The sequence below is a fragment of the Heptranchias perlo genome, chromosome 2, assembly GCF_035084215.1.
Source record: "Heptranchias perlo isolate sHepPer1 chromosome 2, sHepPer1.hap1, whole genome shotgun sequence".
NCBI classification, from domain to species: Eukaryota; Metazoa; Chordata; class Chondrichthyes; order Hexanchiformes; family Hexanchidae; genus Heptranchias; species Heptranchias perlo.
Genome location: NC_090326.1, coordinates 89,078,075 through 89,098,936, shown reverse-complemented (window position 1 = coordinate 89,098,936; position 20,862 = coordinate 89,078,075). Strand labels below are relative to the sequence as shown.

The window sequence follows — 20,862 nt, the reverse complement described above, 5'->3', positions numbered from 1 at the left end:
GAATGACCTAACTCTTAATTTGATCTGGGCTCTCCCACCGGAGGAAGTAGTTTCTCTCTATCTACCCTATAAAATCCTTTAATCATCTTAAACACCTTAATTAGATCACCCCTTAATCTTCTATATTCAAGGCAATACGAACCTCATCTGTGCAACCTGTCCTCATAATTTAACCCTTTTAGCCCCGGTATCATTCTGGTGAATCTGTGCTGCACCCCCTCCAAAGCCAACATATCCTTCCTGAGGTGCAATGCCCAGAACTGAATGCAGTACTCCAGATGGGGTCTAACCAGAGATCTGTACAGCTGTAACAAAACTTCCTCCCCTTTGTATTCCAGCCCTTTTGAGATAAAGGCCAACATTCCATTAGCCTTTTAAATTATTTGTTGTATTAGCTCAATTGCTAAATTTAAATGTGAGATGGATAGCTTTTTGGCAACCAAAGGTATTAAGGGATATGGGCCAAAGGGATATGGAGCTAGATCACAGATCAGCCATGATCTTATCAAATGGCGGAGCAGGCACGAGGGGCTGAATGGCTTACTCCTGTTCCTATGACTATTAGCTTTGTGATTTCTGTACTTGGACCCCTAAATCTCTCTGCTCATCCACATTTCCTAGCTTCTCACCATTTAGAAAATACTCTGATCTATCTTTCTTAGGTCCAAAGTGGATGACCTCACACTTTCCCACATTGATCTTCATCTGCCACAGTTTTGCCCATTCACTTAATCTATCAATGTCCATTTGTAACTTTCTGCTCCCATCTACATTATTTAGTGTGCCACCTAACTTAGTGTTATCAGCAAACTTAGATATACGGCTCTCTATTCCTTCATCCAAGTCATTTATAAATATAGTGAAAAGCTGTGGCCCCAGTACAGATCCCTGGGGGACACCACTAGTTACACCCTGCCAATTTGAGTACATACCCATTATCCTTACTCTCTGTCTGTTATCTCCTAACCAATTCTCTATCCAAGCCAATATGTTGCCTCCAATTCCATGCGCTCTCATTTTTGTTATCAGTCTCTTACGTGGAACCTTGTTGAATGCCTTCTGGAAATCCCTATATGTATCATCCATAGATACTCCCTTATCTACCATGTTAGTTACCTCCTCAAAAAATTCAATTAGGATCATTAGACATGACCTACCCGTAACAAATCCATGCTGGCTCTCTCTGATCAGCTCATATTTGTCCAAATGTTCAGTCACTCTGTCCCTAATAACAGATTCTAGAAACTTCCCCACAACTAATATTAGATTAATATGCCTATAATTTCCTGGTTTATCTCTCTTACTCTTCTCAAATAATGGAATGACATTGGCAGTTTTCCAATCTAAGGAGACAATTCCTGAATCGAGAGAGTTTTGGAAAATCATGACTAACACATCAAGAATTTTCTTACCTACTTATTTTAATACCCTGGGATGGAAACCATCAGGTCCTGGAGATTTGTCTATCTTTGATCTCATTAGCTTCTCCATCACCATTTTTTAACTTATATTGAATCTAGTTAGTTCCTCCCCTTGATTTAGTTTTAGTTTTCCTCGTATCTCTGGTATTTTATTCTCACCCTCTACTGTGAAGGTGGATACAAAGTAACTGTCTAGTAAGTGCTATTTCCTGATTTCCAATTACAATATAACCTGCGTCTGTCATTAAGGGGCCCATGTTGCTCTTAGCCACCCTCTTTCTCTTAATATATTTGTAAAAACCTTTAGTGTTGTCCTTGATAACCATCGCAAGCTTTTTCTCACATTCCTTTTTGCAGCTCTTGCCACTTTCTTTGTATCCCTTTGCTGTTCTTTTATATCTCTCTGTTCTCTGCCTTCGTATAAGCCCTATCTTTTAGTTTTAAACTACCTCTCAATCCCCTTGTTAACCGAGGTTGTTTAATTACACAAGTAGAGCTCTTGCTCTTTAGGGGTGTTCACAGGTCTTGTATTCTACCAAATACTTTTTTGAGCATGCCCAACTGTTCATCCATAGTTTTATCCGTTAATAGTTCTGCCCAGTCTGTTGTGGTCAATTTTTGCCTCATTCCTTCAATGTCAGCCTTACCTATATTTAGAAACTTGGTTCGTGACTCACCATTCTCCCTCTCAAACCTAATATCTAATTCTATCATATTATGATCACTGTTAGCTAGGTGTTCCCTTATCGTTAGCTTATTGATTAGTTCAGGCTTATTACTCATTACTAAATCTAAGATGGCCTGTTCTGTTGGTTCAAGAACATACGGTTCCAGAAAACTGTCCTAAATACACTCGAGAAATTCGCTGCTTTTGTGACGAGCTGTTTTGCTTCCCCCATGTGAAAATTAAAGTCTCCCATTATAACTACTCTGTTTTTGCAACAAGCTTCGCTGATCTCTGCATTTATGTATCCCGCTACTTTATCACTGCTATCTGGAGGTCTATAAACAACTCCCAACAAAGCCTTGCATACATTTTCATTCCTCAATTCTACCTATAGCGTTTCTACTGCCTGCTCACCCTTACTGGTATCCCCTCTACCACCTAGAAGGACAAGGGCAGCAGGCGCATGGGAATACCACCACCTGCATATTCCCCTCCAAGTCAAACACCATCCTGACTTGGAAATATATCGCTGTTCCTTCATCGTCGCTGGGTCAAAATCCTGGAACTCCCTACCTAAAAGCACTGTGGGAGAATCTTCATCACACGGACTGCAGCGGTTCAAGAAGGCGGCTCATCACCACCATCTCAGGCAATTAGGGATGGGCAATAAATGCTGGCCTTGCCAGTGATACCCACATCCCATGAATGAGTTTAAAAAAAAAGTATTTATATTACTTTTAACACCATTGATGACCTGGACTTCACTCGCATCCTTTATTTCATCTTTGTTATTTTTATTTCTGTCTGAGCACCCCCCCCCCCCCCCCCCACCTCAGCTTATTGGTTTAAAATCCTTTCTACAGCCTATTTATCCTTTCAGCTAGGACTTTGGTCTCAGCGGTACAGCTCCTTCCTGTTCCAGTATTGCTGCCAGTGTCCCATGAAATGGAACTCCTCTTTCCCACACCAATCCTTTAGCCACATATTAACTTTCCTAATCTATTTGCCCCATGCCAAATTTCAGATGGCTCGGTTAATAATCCCGAGATTATTACCTTCGAGGTCCCGCCTTTTAATTTAGCCCCTGTCTCCTAGTACTCCCTCAGGAGGACATCCTCCCTGTTCTTTCCTATGTCATTCGTCCTGACATGGACCATGACAACTGGATCTACCCCTCCCTTTCCAAATTCCTTTCCAGCCGCATCGAGATATCTCATACCCTGGCACCAGGTAGGCAACACACCCATCGGGACTCTCGATCATGGCTAAAGGTAGTGATCTATTCCCCTAATTATTGAATCCCCTATAACTACTATGTATCTATTCTCCTCCCCTCTTTGGACAGCCTTCTGCTCCACAGTGCCCAGGTCAGCATTGTGGATGTTCTCTCCACGGTCTTTCCCCTCATCCTCACAGGTATGAAATACGTTGTACCTGTTGGACAGGACCAGTGTCTGCGGGACCTCCTTCTCTATCTCTCCTCGGTTCCCCCTACCCTGCTGACTGACAGTAACACTCTCCCATTCCTGCACCAGTGCTTTCCTCTGAGATGCAACTGTACTCTGGACTAAACTATCCAGAAATTGCTCTCCCTTACGTGTCTCTAACTTGCACTCTAGCTCAGTGACTCTGAGCTGGAGTGTCTCAATTGTAAACAATTTTACAACACCAAGTTATAGTCCAACGATTTTATTTTTAATCCCACAAGCTTTCGGGGGCTTTCCCCTTCCTCAGGCGGTGTGGAAAAGACAATTTCGAATCCTTTGCATTTTAAGATCACAGAACAAAGCCTGGTGATTACTGCCCGTTGCCAAGGCAATCACAGTGAGCAGACAGAAAGGTGTCACCTAAAAGGCCACTGAATATACAACCCCCCAAAAAAAAAAGAGAGAGAGAGAGATAAGGAAGACAGTCAATGACCCGTTATATTAAAAACAGATAACATTTGTTCGCTGGTGGGGTTACGTGTAGTGTGACATGAACCCAAGATCCCGGTTGAGGCCGTCCTCATGGGTGCGGAACTTGGCTATTAATTTCTGCTCGACGATTTTGCGTTGTCGTGTGTCTCGAAGGCCGCCTTGGAGTACGCTTACCCAAAGGTCGGTGGCTGAATGTCCATGACTGCTGAAGTGTTCCCCGACAGGGAGAGAACCCTCCTGTTTGGCGATTGTTGCGCGGTGTCCGTTCATCCGTTGTCGCAGCGTCTGCATGGTCTCGCCAATGTACCATGCTCTGGGGCATCCTTTCCTGCAACGTATGAGGTAGACAACGTTGGCCGAGTCACAGGAGTATGAACCGTGCACCTGGTGGGTGGTGTCCTCTCGTGTGATGGTGGTATCTGTGTCGATGATCTGGCATGTCTTGCAGAGGTTACCGTGGCAGGGTTGTGTGGTGTCGTGGACGCTGTTCTCCTGAAGGCTGGGTAATTTGCTGCGAACGATAGTTTGTTTGAGGTTGGGTGGCTGTTTAAAGGCGAGTAGTGGAGGTGTGGGGATGGCCATAGCGAGGTGTTCGTCATCATTGATGACATGTTGAAGGCTGCGGAGAACATGGCGTAGTTTCTCCGCTCCGGGGAAGTACTGGACGACGGGGAGTGTCTCAAGGCAGAGACATTTCCTGCCGACGTGGCAGTCCGAGACAGTCTCATTGTCCACAAACTCCCACTTATTACGGTCCCAACACATAGCCTACACTGCCATTCCTAGATTTTATTTATTTATTTATTTATTTATTTATCAGTAATTTAATTCTAAATATAATAGAATTACTTGAGATCTAGATTATATTTAGTAGATGGATTTAGCTTGATTTCAGATTAATTTGTCTTGTTTTTGTTCATTTACTTTATTTAATTCATTATTTAAATTTGATAGATTAGTTTACAGTTAAAATTAGATTGTGTAAAGTAAATTAGATACTTCTACTTACCATAAATTCCTTGGATTCCGACGCTTCTCTCACTCTGTGCTACTTTTGACGTCACTTATTCAGATTTTTTCCTGCGTTTGTTTGGATCCTGCTCTCGCCGTTCTCTCTCTTTATACCGTGGGCCTCTGCTCTCGCCGTGCTCTCTTTATACTGTGGATCCTGCTCTCGCCGTGCTCTCTTTATACTGTGGATCCTGCTCTCGCCGTGCTCTCTCTTTATACCGTGGGCCTCTGCTCTCACCGTGCTCTCTTTATACTGTGGATCCTGCTCTCGCCGTGCTCTCTTTATACTGTGGATCCTGCTCTCGCCGTGCTCTCTATACCGTGGGCCTCCGCTCTCGCCGTTCTCTCTCTTTATACCGTGGGCCTCTGCTCTCACCGTGCTCTCTTTATACTGTGGATCCTGCTCTCGCCGTGCTCTCTTTATACCGTGGGCCTCCGCTCTCGCCGCGCTCTCTCTATACCGTGGGCCTCCGCTCTCGCCGCGCTCTCTCTATACCGTGGGCCTCTGCTCTCGCCGTGCTCTCTTTATACTGTGGATCCTGCTCTCGCCGTGCTCTCTATACTGTGGGCCTCCGCTCTCGCCGCGCTATCTGTATACCGTGGGCCTCTGCTCTCGCCGTGTTCTCTTTATACTGTGGATCCTGCTCTCGCCGCGCTCTCTTTATACTGTGGGCCTCCGCTCTCGCCGCGCTATCTGTATACCGTGGGCCTCTGCTCTCGCCGTGTTCTCTTTATACTGTGGATCCTGCTCTCGCCGCGCTCTCTTTATATTGTGGGCCTCCGCTTTCGCACGCTTTCTTTGTACTGTCACTCTTTGTATTTTGTCATAAAATCGTGAAGGGACGAGTGCATGTATTGTGTTAAGAGGAGGTGCAGTTTCAACAGGATGTATTAAAATCAGATTTTAATGTAAGGCATTTCAAATATATACTTGAGAAAAAATAAGCAATGGAAGAAATTCTGTTTCTAATTTCAATACATATTCAAGTTTTTGAAATGTTAATAAGTGCTCATGGCGTGTAAAAGCATCTGCTGTAGTAGATTGCAACCAGCTGCTCAGTTTAGAGGTCTGAAATATTGTGTTCTGTAATTGTTGACTATCTTTGAAAGAGATTGGAAATCAGAACAGATGCCATCACAATCCTTTTCAATTGAAAAAGCTAATGGTATGATTTAAATAACTTTCTTATGCAAAATTGAAGTGTCTCTGTTTTTGGTCTTTTGGAACAGGATATAGCTGATCCATTTTTTGCATATTGCAAGCAGCATGCTGACAAGTTTGACAGAAAATGGAAACGAAAGAACTATTTAGCTTTACAGTCATACTGTAAAATGACCTTGCAAGAGCGAGACAAGCATGTCGCCCCAGAAGCACAGGTATGGGTACCAGAACTGTGCGATACTGTTTAGCAATGTTTAGTATGAAAGCTAAATAGCTATGAAGTGAAATGAAATAAAAATGCAGTGACGTATGGTCAACGGATTTGGTAGAATTTAAACAAAATATTGTGCTTTTATATGCAGCATGTCAGAAAATGACTTTATATAAAGGTGAAATGTTTCATATATTGCAAGTTGTCTGCTTTCAGTGGATGAGAAATATGGTAAGAGCATTTTCAAATTTCAACATTTATTTTATCAATGCTACACAGATTTCCATTTAAATTCAATGCATCACTTTTATTACCAAATAATTTACCACATAAAATTCAAACCAAAGCTGTTAACATATAATTGTTCAAAAATATAGATAACTATTTCTCATGAGCCTGAGAACCTATTTTGATTATAGCAATGAGTTGTGTTTTGGGCAGTGGTTTTCAAACTCTTCCATGTCAAGGTTCCCCTTCAAATATTGAAACACCCATAGGGACCTCTTTTCGTGACTTCCTAAAGGATTGTTAGCTGCCCAAAGAAAACAATGCTATGATTGCAGGATGCATTTTTAGTGATATACAGCAACAGGAATAGTGTGTTAGTATGCAAACAAGTATAGAGAAAATATAGAATACAGAATTCTCAATAAACTGTGCTTGGTGCACGTGGTATGCCCAGCCTCAGATGGATAGAAATTTGAAGGCTTTCTGGACCATTTGGGATCTCCACATGGGCCCCATTTGAAAATCTTTGGTATTGGGGATATTTATTGCAATTGGGGAAATATTAATAAGTATTCTGGTACAACTAGGTTAGTGATTTTCTTCAGTAAGAGGAATGCTCAGAGTTCTAAAACTCCAGATTAAAAATTGCACTCAGGAAGCCTTCAACCTGATTATCAGAAAGCAGGGCTAAAATTAGAACATTCTGCAACTAAAGGATATAATATTTATTTCAATGAGGAGGAAAGCCTATTAGGTGCACTTTTAGTGCAGGATATCCTCCACTTATACCCTGTAAGAGATATCTTTGATTTCTTATTGAGACTTCTTATTTTGGCCCTCCATAATCTACTGATTTAGGTTATAAGGCAGCATTGGTGTTTGAGAGGCTCCAAGGATCCTAAATGTAGACCTGTAGGCTTTGAAGCTGTGAAAACTTAACCCTTGCAACCTACTTTATTGTAGGTTTTCTTTAAATCTCTATGCCTTGTAGCTGTTTGCACCAAAATCTAAAATATAACCATATTACACAAATATGATGAATTCCAAAATATTCTGTTAATGTGTACGTTTTCCTAATTCTAGTTCCCAGTCATAAGCATTAGAAATGTGAAAAATCAGCAATTGTACCATAAGGTAAATTTAGGTTTCTGCAGGACTTAAAGGAAGAGGCATCATGGGAAGCTAGGTGTTTCTTCCTAGAGAGGGAGAGGAGGGCTAGCATACTTCCTGACAGCTAGTTACAAAGCAGCGTCTTAGTTGGGAAATTATGCATGGTGTAGTGATTGAAGGGAAAGGTAAGTAAGACCTTAAAAAGGAACAAAATAAATGTTTTTTTAAATTAAAATGCAAAATATATGTCATGCAGATGTTTGAGCAGTGACACATTCAAAACACTGTGGAGTTTTAATTTCTTTGTGCTATTTTATATGCACTGGTTAATGCATCGGTTAATACATTAAATTTGTGTCGGCACTATTTTAATCCCTGAAAGTTAAGCTGTTTAATTTTTTAAAAATAAATGTGTTAACAACTGTGGAAAAATAGCTAAGACAGGAATTTCACCCATTAACCAGTGTATACTAAAAATATGAACAAAGGAAATGAAACTCCTGAAACCCTTTATGTATTCCAGGTTAAGAAACATAAAATTGAGCAAATTCATACATCCATTGTACCACATGACACATAATTTTAAACTAAATAAAATACTTGATAAAAGTTGAGGAACTAAAATGATCTTTTTATTTTGACTTAAAAAGGTAAACTTCTTAAGTGTAACTATAATGAAGTTGACAAATGATACGTAGTGCATTTTTTGATGATAACATTTTGGGTATTTTTTTTGTTTAACTATTTTGATCTGTTTGTTTTGCCATAAATTAAGTGCTGCCAACTAATACCTGTTATGTTTTTTAGAATAATTTTATTATTATTTGAATGTAGAACACGCTTTGATGCTCAATTTAGTATTATTCATGATGATATTTTAAATTTTCCTTTATGTTTAGGCCCGCATTACTACAAGACTGCAGCAATATCGTGCTAAAGTGGAGTTAGCTCGCAGCACCAAACCCAATGCATGGGTTCCCAGGGAGAAGCTGCCACGACCACTCACCAGCAGCGCCTCAGTGATACGCAAGCTTATGCGGAAAGCTGAACTGATGGGAATTAGCACCGACATTTTCCCTGTAGACACTCTAGATACTAGCTCCAGTGTAGATGGCAGGAGAAAGCACAAGCAGCCAGCCTTGACTGCTGACTTTGTGAATTATTATCTTGGTATGGAAACAAACACAAAAAAACACAGGGATTGAAAATAATTCTCTTGAAAATTAAATTCTTCACTGATTCTTGGGGTAAAATTCCATATAATGCTACTTTTCATAATGCCAGAAACACATCACTACCCTTGAACAAAGGCAGGGGCTAAATTCATCAGTCTTAATTTTGTGGTCACTTATTAAAGGTACATAAGTAAATTTGTCCATTATGTCAGGAAAATTAAGTTGTGGATTGCATTTAATATATCATTTTACATGCTTGTTAACAATTGCTATGTTAAGTGTTACTAATTTATTTGGCTGACATTTTATTAATATCCTAGACTCTTAATCCAAACTGTTCTTTTTGAAGAGAGGAACATGCGGATGATGCAGATACAGGAGAACATTTGTGAACAAAAGAACTTAAAGGATAAACTTCAAAATGAGCAGGAATCACTTCATGTGGAATACAATAAGGTATGATCAAGTTCATGTTTTAAGTGTCTGCTATACTTGCATTATATTTAATGTGTTCTGTGTATGTATAGAAACCATATTGATATCAGAGGGTGGAGTGACCCTGGGAGGGAATCATAATTGTAGGGACAGAATTCATGACAGTTAGACTCTTATATTTTATTTAGAAATGGGAAACAATCTATAGGATAAAGTGTTTACTGGCAGTCTCTGTATTTAGGGGTCCTTTGCAGGGAATTACCATCAGGAGCATTTCTTTTGATGGGGTGAGGTGGTGGGGGTGGGGGGGAGTAATAAAATACACTGCAACGTGCTGTCGATGGACACTGACATTTTTAAGTTAGGATTTGAGTGAGAGGTTAATTTGAGCTCTGTGAAAGCCCAGTTTGGTGAGTTAAACTGCAGCTGAGCTGAGAGCATTTTGTTTTCTAGCCCCCTTCTCCCCTTTAATTTTGACCCCTGAATATTTACCGTAATTCTTGTTGAAATCAACATGAGTATTTGTTGAAACAATGGGGAAAAAAAATCCAACATGTAGATGTCATTCTAAATTTGTGCAGCTTCCAGCTGAAAATTTAGTACCACTAATATAATGTGGAATTAAAGAGCTGATAGATCATCACCCATAAATTAGTGGCTTTGAGGCTTAATGACATCATAAGGACAGTTGTTACCAAAAGCCTGGCAAAGACGAAAAAATAAATTCTATTATACAATGTGAGAGGAGCTTCAGTACCCTGCTCAATGAAGAGCAATCAGCAAGCACTGTCACCAGCTCAAACTTTAATATAGGTTTGAATGAAGTGCCACCACAACAGCCTTAACTTGTATTTACATTTTACACCGCTAATTTCCTTTTTTTGTGTTCTTCAAAATATCACAGCTGTGTGGCATTCAAGTGACACGTGCAGCTTGATGGGGTTTGTCAAATGTCGCACATCACTTCACATCAGCTGGAATGTCTTGTACTAAGGATGTTTTTAGTACATATTAGTTTTAATATGATCATTTGAGAAGGTATATTACTAAGTCAGTAACTTTTAATATTGTGCAGTAGCATTATGTGTTGTAATTATTCCTGAAAACTGAAGAAACAGTGCTGCCCAATTCTGGGGTAGGATAATAAAATGCATTGTTTTAATATGATGTGCTGCCTTGTTAACTCCTTTTTCTAAATTGGGTGAAATCCCTCCACTCTTAATGATGGTGATTTATGCCCTCATTTTGTAGTACTAACATGTACAAATGTATATCATGCTTATAAAAATGCAACTAATTCTTCAGCATAACTTTGATTCCTGCCATTGTCATGACCATATACATGATATAGTGATCTCCCCGGTAGGTGATTCCTTCTAAATTAATATTTCTTTGAATATGTTGGTATTGATTTGATTTGCTTTTCTGAGCCTCCCAGTATGAGCCGAAACGTTGGCATAACAAGATAATACCCCCATACCACTTTTTTTTTATTCGTTCATGGGATGTGGGCGTCGCTGGCGAGGCCGGCATTTATTGCCCATCCCTAATTGCCCTTGAGAAGGTGGTGGTGAGCCGCCTTCTTGAACCGCTGCAGTCCGTGTGGTGAAGGTTCTCCCACAGTGCTGTTAGGAAGGGAGTTCCAGGATTTTGACCCAGCGACGATGAAGGAACGGCGATATATTTCCAAGTCGGGATGGTGTGTGACTTGGAGGGGAACGTGCAGGTGGTGTTGTTCCCATGTGCCTGCTGCCCTTGTCCTTCTCTACAGTGAGAAACAGTAAAATGGTGGCTTGCAGTGAATTTTGTACAATGTACCTGAAATTCAGGCTAAATAAAAGAAGTTGGGTGTATTGTGTATTTAAAAATTGCATGTCTAACTATTGCCAAGATCACTGTGTTGATTTTTTTTTAATTGGTCTAGTTGCTTTAACAACAGCTGTAATTCAGATTTTCAGCATGACTTTTTTAATGTTTGATACACTGAAAGGAAGTCTGCCTCTGGGGGGAAAAAAAAGTTACCCTCTTCGATACTACTTTGAAGATATGGTTTTGAAGCCAGAGGTTGAGATTAGCATTGCATGTTTTTCTTACACTTTTAACTGACCTCTTTGGCCCTGGGTCTTTGCCAGAATCCCAGGGGCAAAGAGCAGAGGTCAGTTTCATGAGTGCTCAAACTGTGCTCCTAAAGTTGACCCTTTACTGTGAAAACTTGAATAACTTCAGATCAAATAGTACTAAGAAAAAAAAAATCATAATGTAATGGTTCTTTATCCCTGGAATTATGCTGTCAGTGTAAGACAGCAAGCCTATGCTAGTGCTAGTTGTGATTACTTCAGAGCTGAATAAGCACAGAATGTGAAAGATCCTTAAAGCTAATTAAACTGTAGAATCACTTAATGGATTATTTAAATCTACATAATGTCTCTTTGGTATCAATAAGATCTGAATGGGCTCAGATTGATTACATATATATGTATATCTATGTATGTAGTAGTGGAGAAGCTGGAAGTTCTTGCTCGTATGTCACTTGTCTAATATATTGGCCCAGAATTTCTTTGATGTGATTTACACTGCTATTGCACCGTTTTTTTAAAAATACTGCCGCTGGCCTCTAGAGGGAGATTCACAGAAGTTCCTTGGGTATGTTCTTTGGCACATCCATTGGCCCAAACATTGATGTCAAACTGGTGCAAGTAGCTGAACCAGCCAGAAACGTCATTGCAAACTTAGGGAAAGTCTTTTAAATGCACACATGTAATGGAACCGGCTTCCCCCCAAATTTCCTCACTGAAAAATATGTCTACTGTTGTCTGTGTCTACAGCTGTCGCTGCCAGTCTCTGCCTGTGCCTAGCTCTCTCTCTCCCTTTCTCTCTCTCCCTGTCCGTCTATCTCTCTCTCCCTGTCCGTCTATCTCTCTCTCCCTGTCCGTCTATCTCTCTCTCCCTGTCCGTCTATCTCTCTCTCCCTGTCCGTCTATCTCTCTCTGTCTGTCTCTCTCTGTCTATCTCTCTTTCTCTCTGTCTGACTGTATCTATCTATCTCTCTGTCCATATCTACCAATCTATCGGTCTCTGTATCTATCGGTGTCTCTCTCTCTGTCTCTGTCTCACTCTCTCTCTCTCTCTCTCTCTCTCTCTCTCTCTCTCTCTCACTGCCTCTCCCCACTGTCTGCCCGCCCCTCTCCCCACTGTCTGCCCGCCCCTCTCCCCACTGTCTGCCCGCCCCTCTCCCCACTGTCTGCCCGCCCCTCTCCCCACTGTCTGCCCGCCCCTCTCCCCACTGTCTGCCCGCCCCTCTCCCCACTGTCTGCCCGCCCCTCTCCCCACTGTCTGCCCGCCCCTCTCCCCACTGTCTGCCCGCCCCTCTCCCCACTGTCTGCCCGCCCCTCTCCCCACTGTCTGCCCGCCCCTCTCCCCACTGTCTGCCCGCCCCTCTCCCCACTGTCTGCCCGCCCCTCTCCCCACTGTCTGCCCGCCCCTCTCCCCACTGTCTGCCCGCCCCTCTCCCCACTGTCTGCCCGCCCCTCTCCCCACTGTCTGCCCGCCCCTCTCCCCTCTGTCTGCCCCGCCCCTCTCCCCTCTGTCTGCCCCGCCCCTCTCCCCTCTGTCTGCCCCGCCCCTCTCCCCTCTGTCTGCCCCGCCCCTCTCCCCTCTGTCTGCCCCGCCCCTCTCCCCTCTGTCTGCCCCGCCCCTCTCCCCTCTGTCTGCCCCGCCCCTCTCCCCTCTGTCTGCCCCGCCCCTCTCCCCTCTGACACCCAGCTTTATCTCATCACCACCTCTCTTGACCCCTCCATTGTCTCTGATTTGTCACGTTGCTTGCCCAATGAGCAGATATTTCCTCCAATTAAATAATGGGAAGACCGAAGCCATTGTCCACAAACTCCGTTCCCTAGCCACCGACTCCATTCCTCTTGCTGGCCACTATCTGAGGCTGAAACAGACCATTTATAACCTTGACGTCCTATTTGACCCTGAGATGTGCATCCGACCACATATCTGCTCCATCACCAAGACAGCCTACTTTTACTCCCGTAACATCGCCCGTCTCTGCCCCGCCTCAGCTCATCTGCTGCTGAAACCCTCATCCATGCCTTTGTTACCTCTAGACTTGACTATTCCAACGCTGCCGTGGCCGACATCTCATCTTCTACCCTCCATAAACTTGAGCTCACCCAAAACTCTGCTGCCCGTGTCCTAATTCGCACCAAGTCCTGTTCACCCATCACCCCTGTACTCGCCGACCTACATTGGCTCCTGCTCCGGGAGCGCTTCGATTTTAAAATTCTCATCCTTGTTTTCAAAACCCTCCATGGCCTTGCTCCTTCCTGTCTCTGTGACCTTCTCCAGCCCTACAACCCTCCGAGATCTCTGCGCTTCTCCAATTCTGACCTCTTGCGTATCTCGATTTTAATCGCTCCACCATTGGCGGCCATGACTTGAACTGCCTAGGCCCTAAGCTCTGGAATTCTGCCTCTAAACCTCTCCGCCTCTCTACCCCTCTCTCCTCCTTTAAGAGGCTCCTTAAAGCCCTACCTGTTTGGCCAAACTTTTGATCACCAGTCCCACTATGTCCTTATTTGGCTCGGTGTCAAATTTTGTTTGCTTCTGTGAAGCACCTTGGGACGCTTTACTACGTTAAAGGTGCTATATAAATGCAAATTGTTGTTTTGCCACCTAAACCACTACTAAATACATTGCATGCTGGCATCAGTACAGAGGTGTTACTCTGGTAGGGCAGACAGGCCTGTGATAGTGGCAGAAGTTGAGTTTATAGGCCGCACATCTGCCTTAAAATGATTCTTTTCCATTAAACAAAATGTGTACCATATACACATCAGCGCGGTATAGTATTACAGTTGATTGAATTGATTGATTGAATTCTCTTAATGAATCCCTCATTGTTATTTTTGGACCATTTCAGAGTTGTCCTGGCCAGCAGCACATTTTAATGTTTTTTTTTTCCTATGCTACTGCTGACTGGAGGGATTTACTATTATTTTTTTTAAGAACAGCTTGCCTGTGTTTTTACTGATTTCCAAGACATTGTGAACTTGTAAGTTTAGAGTGCCTCCTATAGACAGTAAAACAAAAGAGCAGGCCCAGAATGATAAATGTAGGTTTTTTTGTTTTTTTAATCTCTTGCACTTTGTTCTCATTACTTATATACATTTCCTCTGTTATCCAGTTGTTTGAATCTCTAGAAAACCTCAGAAATATGAATGGTAAATTGCGTCGAGATGGGCAAACGCTGTGGAGTACGCTCAGTAACATTGTTGGGCAGGTTAGTAGATGCAATCTGCTGTATGGCTGATTTAACCTGTGTTGCTCCCCCCTCACAATTTATTGCCTGAAAAATTCTGTTTGATCAAGGGGTAATGATTTCTGATTGAAATAAACTTATAGCCATGTAGCCCACCTGCAAGGTTCTTGTGGGTTTGTTTGAATGTTATAATAGCTATCTTGTTTGCAGAATGTACTTATTTCTTTCGATTTGGAGTAATTGATTGACCTGTCATGTGCGATGGACCTGACTCCCCCACCCAACCCCACTACATTTTGTTTTTCAAATGTACAGTATCGCAAAGCTAGCAAGAACTAATGTCTTGTAAGCTAAATGAAATTTTACTAATTTTAGCCATCTTATTTTGATTAACAAAAGCAGCTTCTTGGAAAAAATGAATACTGATTAAATTCTACTCGGCATTTTCATTAGTAACAGAGAGTTGTGTCTTAATATATAATTCTAATGGGTTAGTGTGGTTTGTTTTCATTTCTTTTGGGGAAAAAAGGTTTCTTTTTCACAGCTTTTTATTAATAAAGATATTTTTGGGGAGGGGTGAATGAGTTAATTAAAATTACTGTCAACGCGTACAAGATACTACACTAATAAATAAATTCAAATAGGATGTAAAAACATATAATTACAAAAGTGTATGCAGAGTAGACAAATCGCAGATGATGAAGCTCTTTGCAATAAAATATTTTATCCTGTGTATTGTTAAATGGTGATTTTATTTGGTGGGGGGAGCAGCTTATAGTCATTAGCGAGAACAGTGTATGCATTTTTGTTGTCAATAAGGTTAAATAAACTCTTGTATAGACTGACAAAAATGGCACTGTGGTTGCTTTGTGAAACTGAAAAGCCAGTGGAATTGGATCCAGACTGCAGTGCTTAAATTGGACTTTGCTTATCAACTGCAATATCTTAGTTTTGGTACCTTATGCCAAGTCAGAAAATAACACAAAGCATAAATGGCAACGGGACCTGCTAATACATTTCCAACTGCATGCAGTAAAAACCGGCAACAGCAGGATTCATTTACACAGCTTGCACGACACTTTTTTTCCAGTTGGCTGAACAGATGCAGGCCCACAGGGCCACTGTGAAATGACTTTGATAGATGGTTGCTGTCTGGGAAGCGAGCATGCTGCAGATTAGTGGAAACCCAAAGAGAATCTTGTCTGTTTTGTAGGGAGTTTGGTCCAATAAGATAATTTTTCTAATTAACCTATGGAGCACCAATGTATCGGGATGCTGTGGAAAATAAACTACCTCAATATTCTTTTGTCAAGGAAGGTGTTTTTCCCCACATAAAGTAACATGTCCTTGTCTGTCACTTTCAAAACTTGTGGAAGTTGTGGAAACCGTTGTTCTGAAAAGTATTTGAATATTATTTTTATGTAAGCTGTTGTTTTAAAATTGATTTAAAACCCCTGTATTCTCCAAAATTTAAAATTTAGTGCATATAAAAAAATTATATCGCTATGGAGAATATTAAGCTTCCAGCTACAGTGCTTAGTTTTGTGATTTCACTATCTGCTCTCTTGTCCTATATTCTGTTTTATAAAAATATCTCTAAATTAACAGAAGTTGAATTTCCCCGTGATCTTGCGTACTCCCAAGGAACGACGACCAAGTAAGAAGGATGGAGGAACTTTGAAATCATTAGCACCTCCAGCAGTATTGTACAGGTAATGACAAAACATTTCATCAGATTTTTTAAGCTTCCTCATCCACATCAAGAGTCTGTCTAGTTAACACAATTGGTTAAATTAATTCTGTTTGACAGTGCCCACATCCAGGAACATTGTCTATTGAGACATGGTCCTTTTTTAAAAAACATTTTTTACTTTAAAATGTGCGTAATTGTGGCTGCCTCTCTGATGTGAGTACCTTTCTTGTCTTCTGGGCACCAATGGCTGTATGATGTTAATATGACTTACAGCTAATTTATACTGAATCCTCTAGGTGGTGATTTTCTCAGGTTTTTTTGAAATGTCTCTTTTTCTGCTTGTTTTCTTTTAAGTATTTTTATCCATTTCCCTTTCTTAGGTCTTCTATTATGTACAATAATAGAACAGTAGGTTAGTGACGTATTCCCAGCCTCTGTCAATGCTACTTTAGACCTACATGAGAGTACCTATAGTGACATCCCTCGCCCACCTAACCTTCACACACTATATTACAATAATGCACAGATGAACTCAGCTGGTCGGGGATCGGTCAAGTCATGAATCCACATGCTACTACTCCATGGTATTACACTTTGGGCTAATTAGTCATGCTATTAAAAAAAAAACTCAGCAACCATGAAATGGATAGTGAAAGTAACAGAGCTGTAGTAGGATATATTCTGATCCAAGGAAGCACTTCTAATTTGTGTTTACTAAAATATTTTTGAATCAGCTATGCCATGCTCTATGCATTTGCCATCACATAGGGGCAAATCGTCCTCAGGGCTTCTCTCGCTCCGTTGCCGTGATTTTGGTAGAAACCTCATTTACGTACATAAACGAGGTTTCTGTCTCACTTCCAGCAGCAGAGCGGGAGAAGCCCTGAGTAAATTAACTCCCCTAACCTAATTGGAAATGCCATGGCTCTAAACTAATTGTGCCTTCATGTTTGGTATGTGTGGCATCTTGTTTATAGAACCTAAAGTTAGAAACAGATTTTAGAACAGATCAGTAAAGAAACAGATCTTTAATCATGGAGAATATGTTGAGTGATTTCAAGACTTCTTATCTGTGGATTACATAGTGTGCGAACGTGGTCCTAAGCTATGGAGCAAGCAAATGGTAAATTGTCATTTTTTCTGCTTTATTTTATTCTTGTGCTTGGATGTGATTTGGACAAAGCTCTACCATGTGACAAACATTCCCTAAGCTGAGCTGATTTTTAGATAACCAGATTTGAAACAAGAGCTGTAATATATACATTCAGTGGTATCCTGTTATGTTGCCCGAGGTAATTAGGGCAGATTGAGGACAGAAGGTTATTCCCAGTGATTTACAGATACATAGCTAAAATGCTATTGTTTTTGAAGCAGCTTGAGGATTCCTTTGTTTTGCACCACAAAGGAAGATTGACTAAGCAGAGAACTATAAAACATACTCAACTGCATTCACTCAGCACATCATCCCAATAGTGCAGTAACAAAATCTCAGCAAACTTCAGTTTTACAGAATTTGGTCTGTATGATCTGATTTTCAGTTTTTGATATCTGTAGCTCAGGTACTGAATCAGGAAAATATTCAAATTGACTTTAGGGAAATAAATTACTTAAATATTTTTATCAAGGATGACATTTGCCCCAAGTTTGTCGCACTGAGTATGAGAAGTCATTGAGTGTTAATATATTGGTGGGTGTGAGTAACATTCGATTTGGTGTGGATATATAAAAAGATCATAGTATCAAATTGCCTCCAGGGTGTCCATTGCTAAAGCTTGAGCTTGCGGAATGTGATTGTAATTGACAGAGTTTTAAACCTGATCAGTTATATTTTGTTGCTTGTAGTTATTGAAGTATTCAATCACTTGGTCAAATGGCAGTGAGTATTGGGGCATTTTGTACTGCTAAATTGGTGCTATATTGAATAGAGTTATTATTTTGTAATTATTAGATTGTATGGTTTTATTTTTATTTGCAGCTGTGGAATTTGTAAGAAGAATCATGACCAACACCTTCTTGTCCTATGTGACACTTGTAAACTCTATTATCACCTTGGCTGTCTAGACCCACCCCTCACCAGGATGCCCAAGAAGACCAAAAATAGTTACTGGTAAGAATACTTCAATGTAGTAAGCATGATATTTGGAAGTACATGGAGTTTGTATCAAGTGACAATGTGTAAAACTTTCCAAGCAGAAAATGAAAATCTGTTACAGTGGTCCATTAGTGCATTGTACTCACAACCCAGCTTTGACCGTTATTTCACCTTCGCAGCTCTGATTGCACAAATATTACCATTTCTCTGCTTGGCCACTAGATGAAGTGCTACTTAGAAGAAGGAAAAACTGTGAACCAAAGACTGTTAATGACAGTCACACGATAATCACTGATGAGGAAGGCCATTCGGCCCAGATTAGTTAATTCATCCAGAAGTTCCCTACAGTTCTCTCATTGCAGCACACAATTGTTTCTTAAATGCATCCAGGTTTTTCACTTCCATCACTCTACTGAGAAGTCTAGTCCAAGTGTTCATCACTGAATGAAGAAGAACTTATATGAGTCCTAAAGTTACCTTTCTTTAGTTTGAACTTGTGCCACAGTTTAATTTAAAGTAATTTACTTTTTCCATACCATTTCTTGGCATGTACTTCTATAAGATCTTAACTGTGGTAAGGAAATTGTTCATATATTCAATATTTTTACTGCATTGCCATAAACAGCATATCCTTCAATCCACCATAAGCAATGCCAGAGGAGATAGATTAGTAGATCTACTATAATGTTGCTCAAGATGAGTTTGAAATCTTATAATAATAGGTGTTTCCCTTCTAATACCTCTCCTTTGCACAATGTAACTTTCAACATTGTACAAACTGTAATTATTAAAATCATAAATGCACAGGCTTTTTATGTATTTTCTGCATTCAAAGCCATCACATTCCCTACACATCAGCCGTATTGTTCCAGATACCCCACAGCTTGACCTTGTTCTCCTGCTGATATTCTCTGGTCATTTATTGTCTTTTCTTGGTGGGCTCAGATTCTGCTCAATGATTGAGATGACCAATGGCTGTCAAGTGCCTTCCACTTCCACCAGCAGCAGCTGGCTCAGCCACAGAAACATCATTGATTCTTATCTGGGTCCTCACTAAGAGAGAGCACTAATTGAATCGGAAGGTGCATATCAGTTCCTATTAATTAGGTCTGATGGAGTGCATTGGGTGTTGGATGGAATTGGTGGTTGGAAAATTGAAGTGATCTGAAATCATAAATTTTATGAATTGTTCAATTTTTTGTATAATTTTGTACATTTTCAGCGGCATTTAATGGGATGGATTCGTGAGGGACCGTCATGAAGGTTCGAAATACTCTTGTTTGGGTCCCTTTTTAAAAATTTGTTCATGGGATGTGGGCGTCGCTGGCAAGGCCAGCATTTGTTGCCCATCCTTAATTGCCCTTGAGAAGGTGGTGATGCGCCGCCTTATTGAACCACTGTAATCCATGTGGTGAAGGTTCTCCCACAGTGTTGTTAGGGAGGGTGTTCCAGGATTTTGACCCAGCGACAATGAAGGAATGGCAATATATTTTCAAGTCGGGATGGTGTGTGACTTGGAGGGGAACGTGCAGGTGTTGTTCCCATGTGCCTGCTGCCCTTGTCCTTCTAGGTGGTAGAGGTTGCGAGTTTGGGAGGTGCTGTTGAAGAAGCCTTGGCAAGTTGCTGCAGTGCATCCTGTACATGGCACACACTGTAGCTACGGTGCGCCGGTGGTGAAGGGAGTGAATGTTTAGGGTGGCGGATGGGGGTGCCAATCAAGCGGGCTGCATTGTCTTGGATGGTGTTGAGCTTCTTGAGTGTTGTTGGAGCTACACTTATCCAGGCAAGTAGAGAGTATTCCATCACACTCCTGACTTGTGCCTTGTAGATGGTGGAAAGGCTTATGGGGAGTCAGGAGGTGAGTGACTCGCTGCAGAATACCCAGCCTCTGACCTGCTCTTGTAATCACAGTATTTATGTGGCTGGTGCAGTTAAGTTTCTGGTCAATGGTGACCCCTAGGATGTTGATGGTGGGGGATTCGGTGATGGTAATGCCATTGAATGTCAAGGAGAGGTGGTTAGACTCTCTCTTATTGGAGATGGTCATTGCCTGGCACTTGTCTGACGCGAATGTTACTTGCCACTTATGAGCCCAAGCCTGGATGTTGTCCAGGTCTTTCTGCATGCGGGCACGGACTGCTTCATTATCCAAGGGGTTGCGAATGGATCTGAACACTGTTCAATCAACAGCGAGCATCCCCATTTCTGACCTTATGATGGAGGGAAGGTCAATGATGAAGCAACTGAAGATGGTTGGGCCTAGGACACTGCGCTGAGGATCTCCTGCAGCAATGTCCTGGGGCTGAGATGATTGGCCTCCAACAACCACAACCATCTTCCTTTGTGCTAGGTATGACTCCACCACTGGAGAGTTTTCCCCCTCATTCCCATTGACTTCAATTTTACTAGGGCTCCTTGGTGCCACACTTGGTCAAATGCTGGCTTGATGTCAAGGGCAGTCACTCTCACCTCACC

General features: G+C 41.5%; 1 protein-coding gene across 2 annotated transcripts in view; it reads left to right on the top strand.

Moving 5' to 3' along the window:
• phf14 (PHD finger protein 14) overlaps positions 1-20,862 on the top strand; it is a 243,056-nt gene that overhangs the window by 78,905 nt on the left and 143,289 nt on the right. For both annotated transcript variants that reach the window (XM_068004010.1, XM_068004019.1), the window contains exons 8-13: positions 6,249-6,395; positions 8,629-8,899; positions 9,254-9,360; positions 14,528-14,623; positions 16,211-16,314; positions 18,271-18,402. In XM_068004010.1, coding sequence (XP_067860111.1) covers positions 6,249-6,395; positions 8,629-8,899; positions 9,254-9,360; positions 14,528-14,623; positions 16,211-16,314; positions 18,271-18,402 — 857 coding nt within the window. The remainder of the gene's footprint in view (positions 1-6,248; positions 6,396-8,628; positions 8,900-9,253; positions 9,361-14,527; positions 14,624-16,210; positions 16,315-18,270; positions 18,403-20,862) is intronic.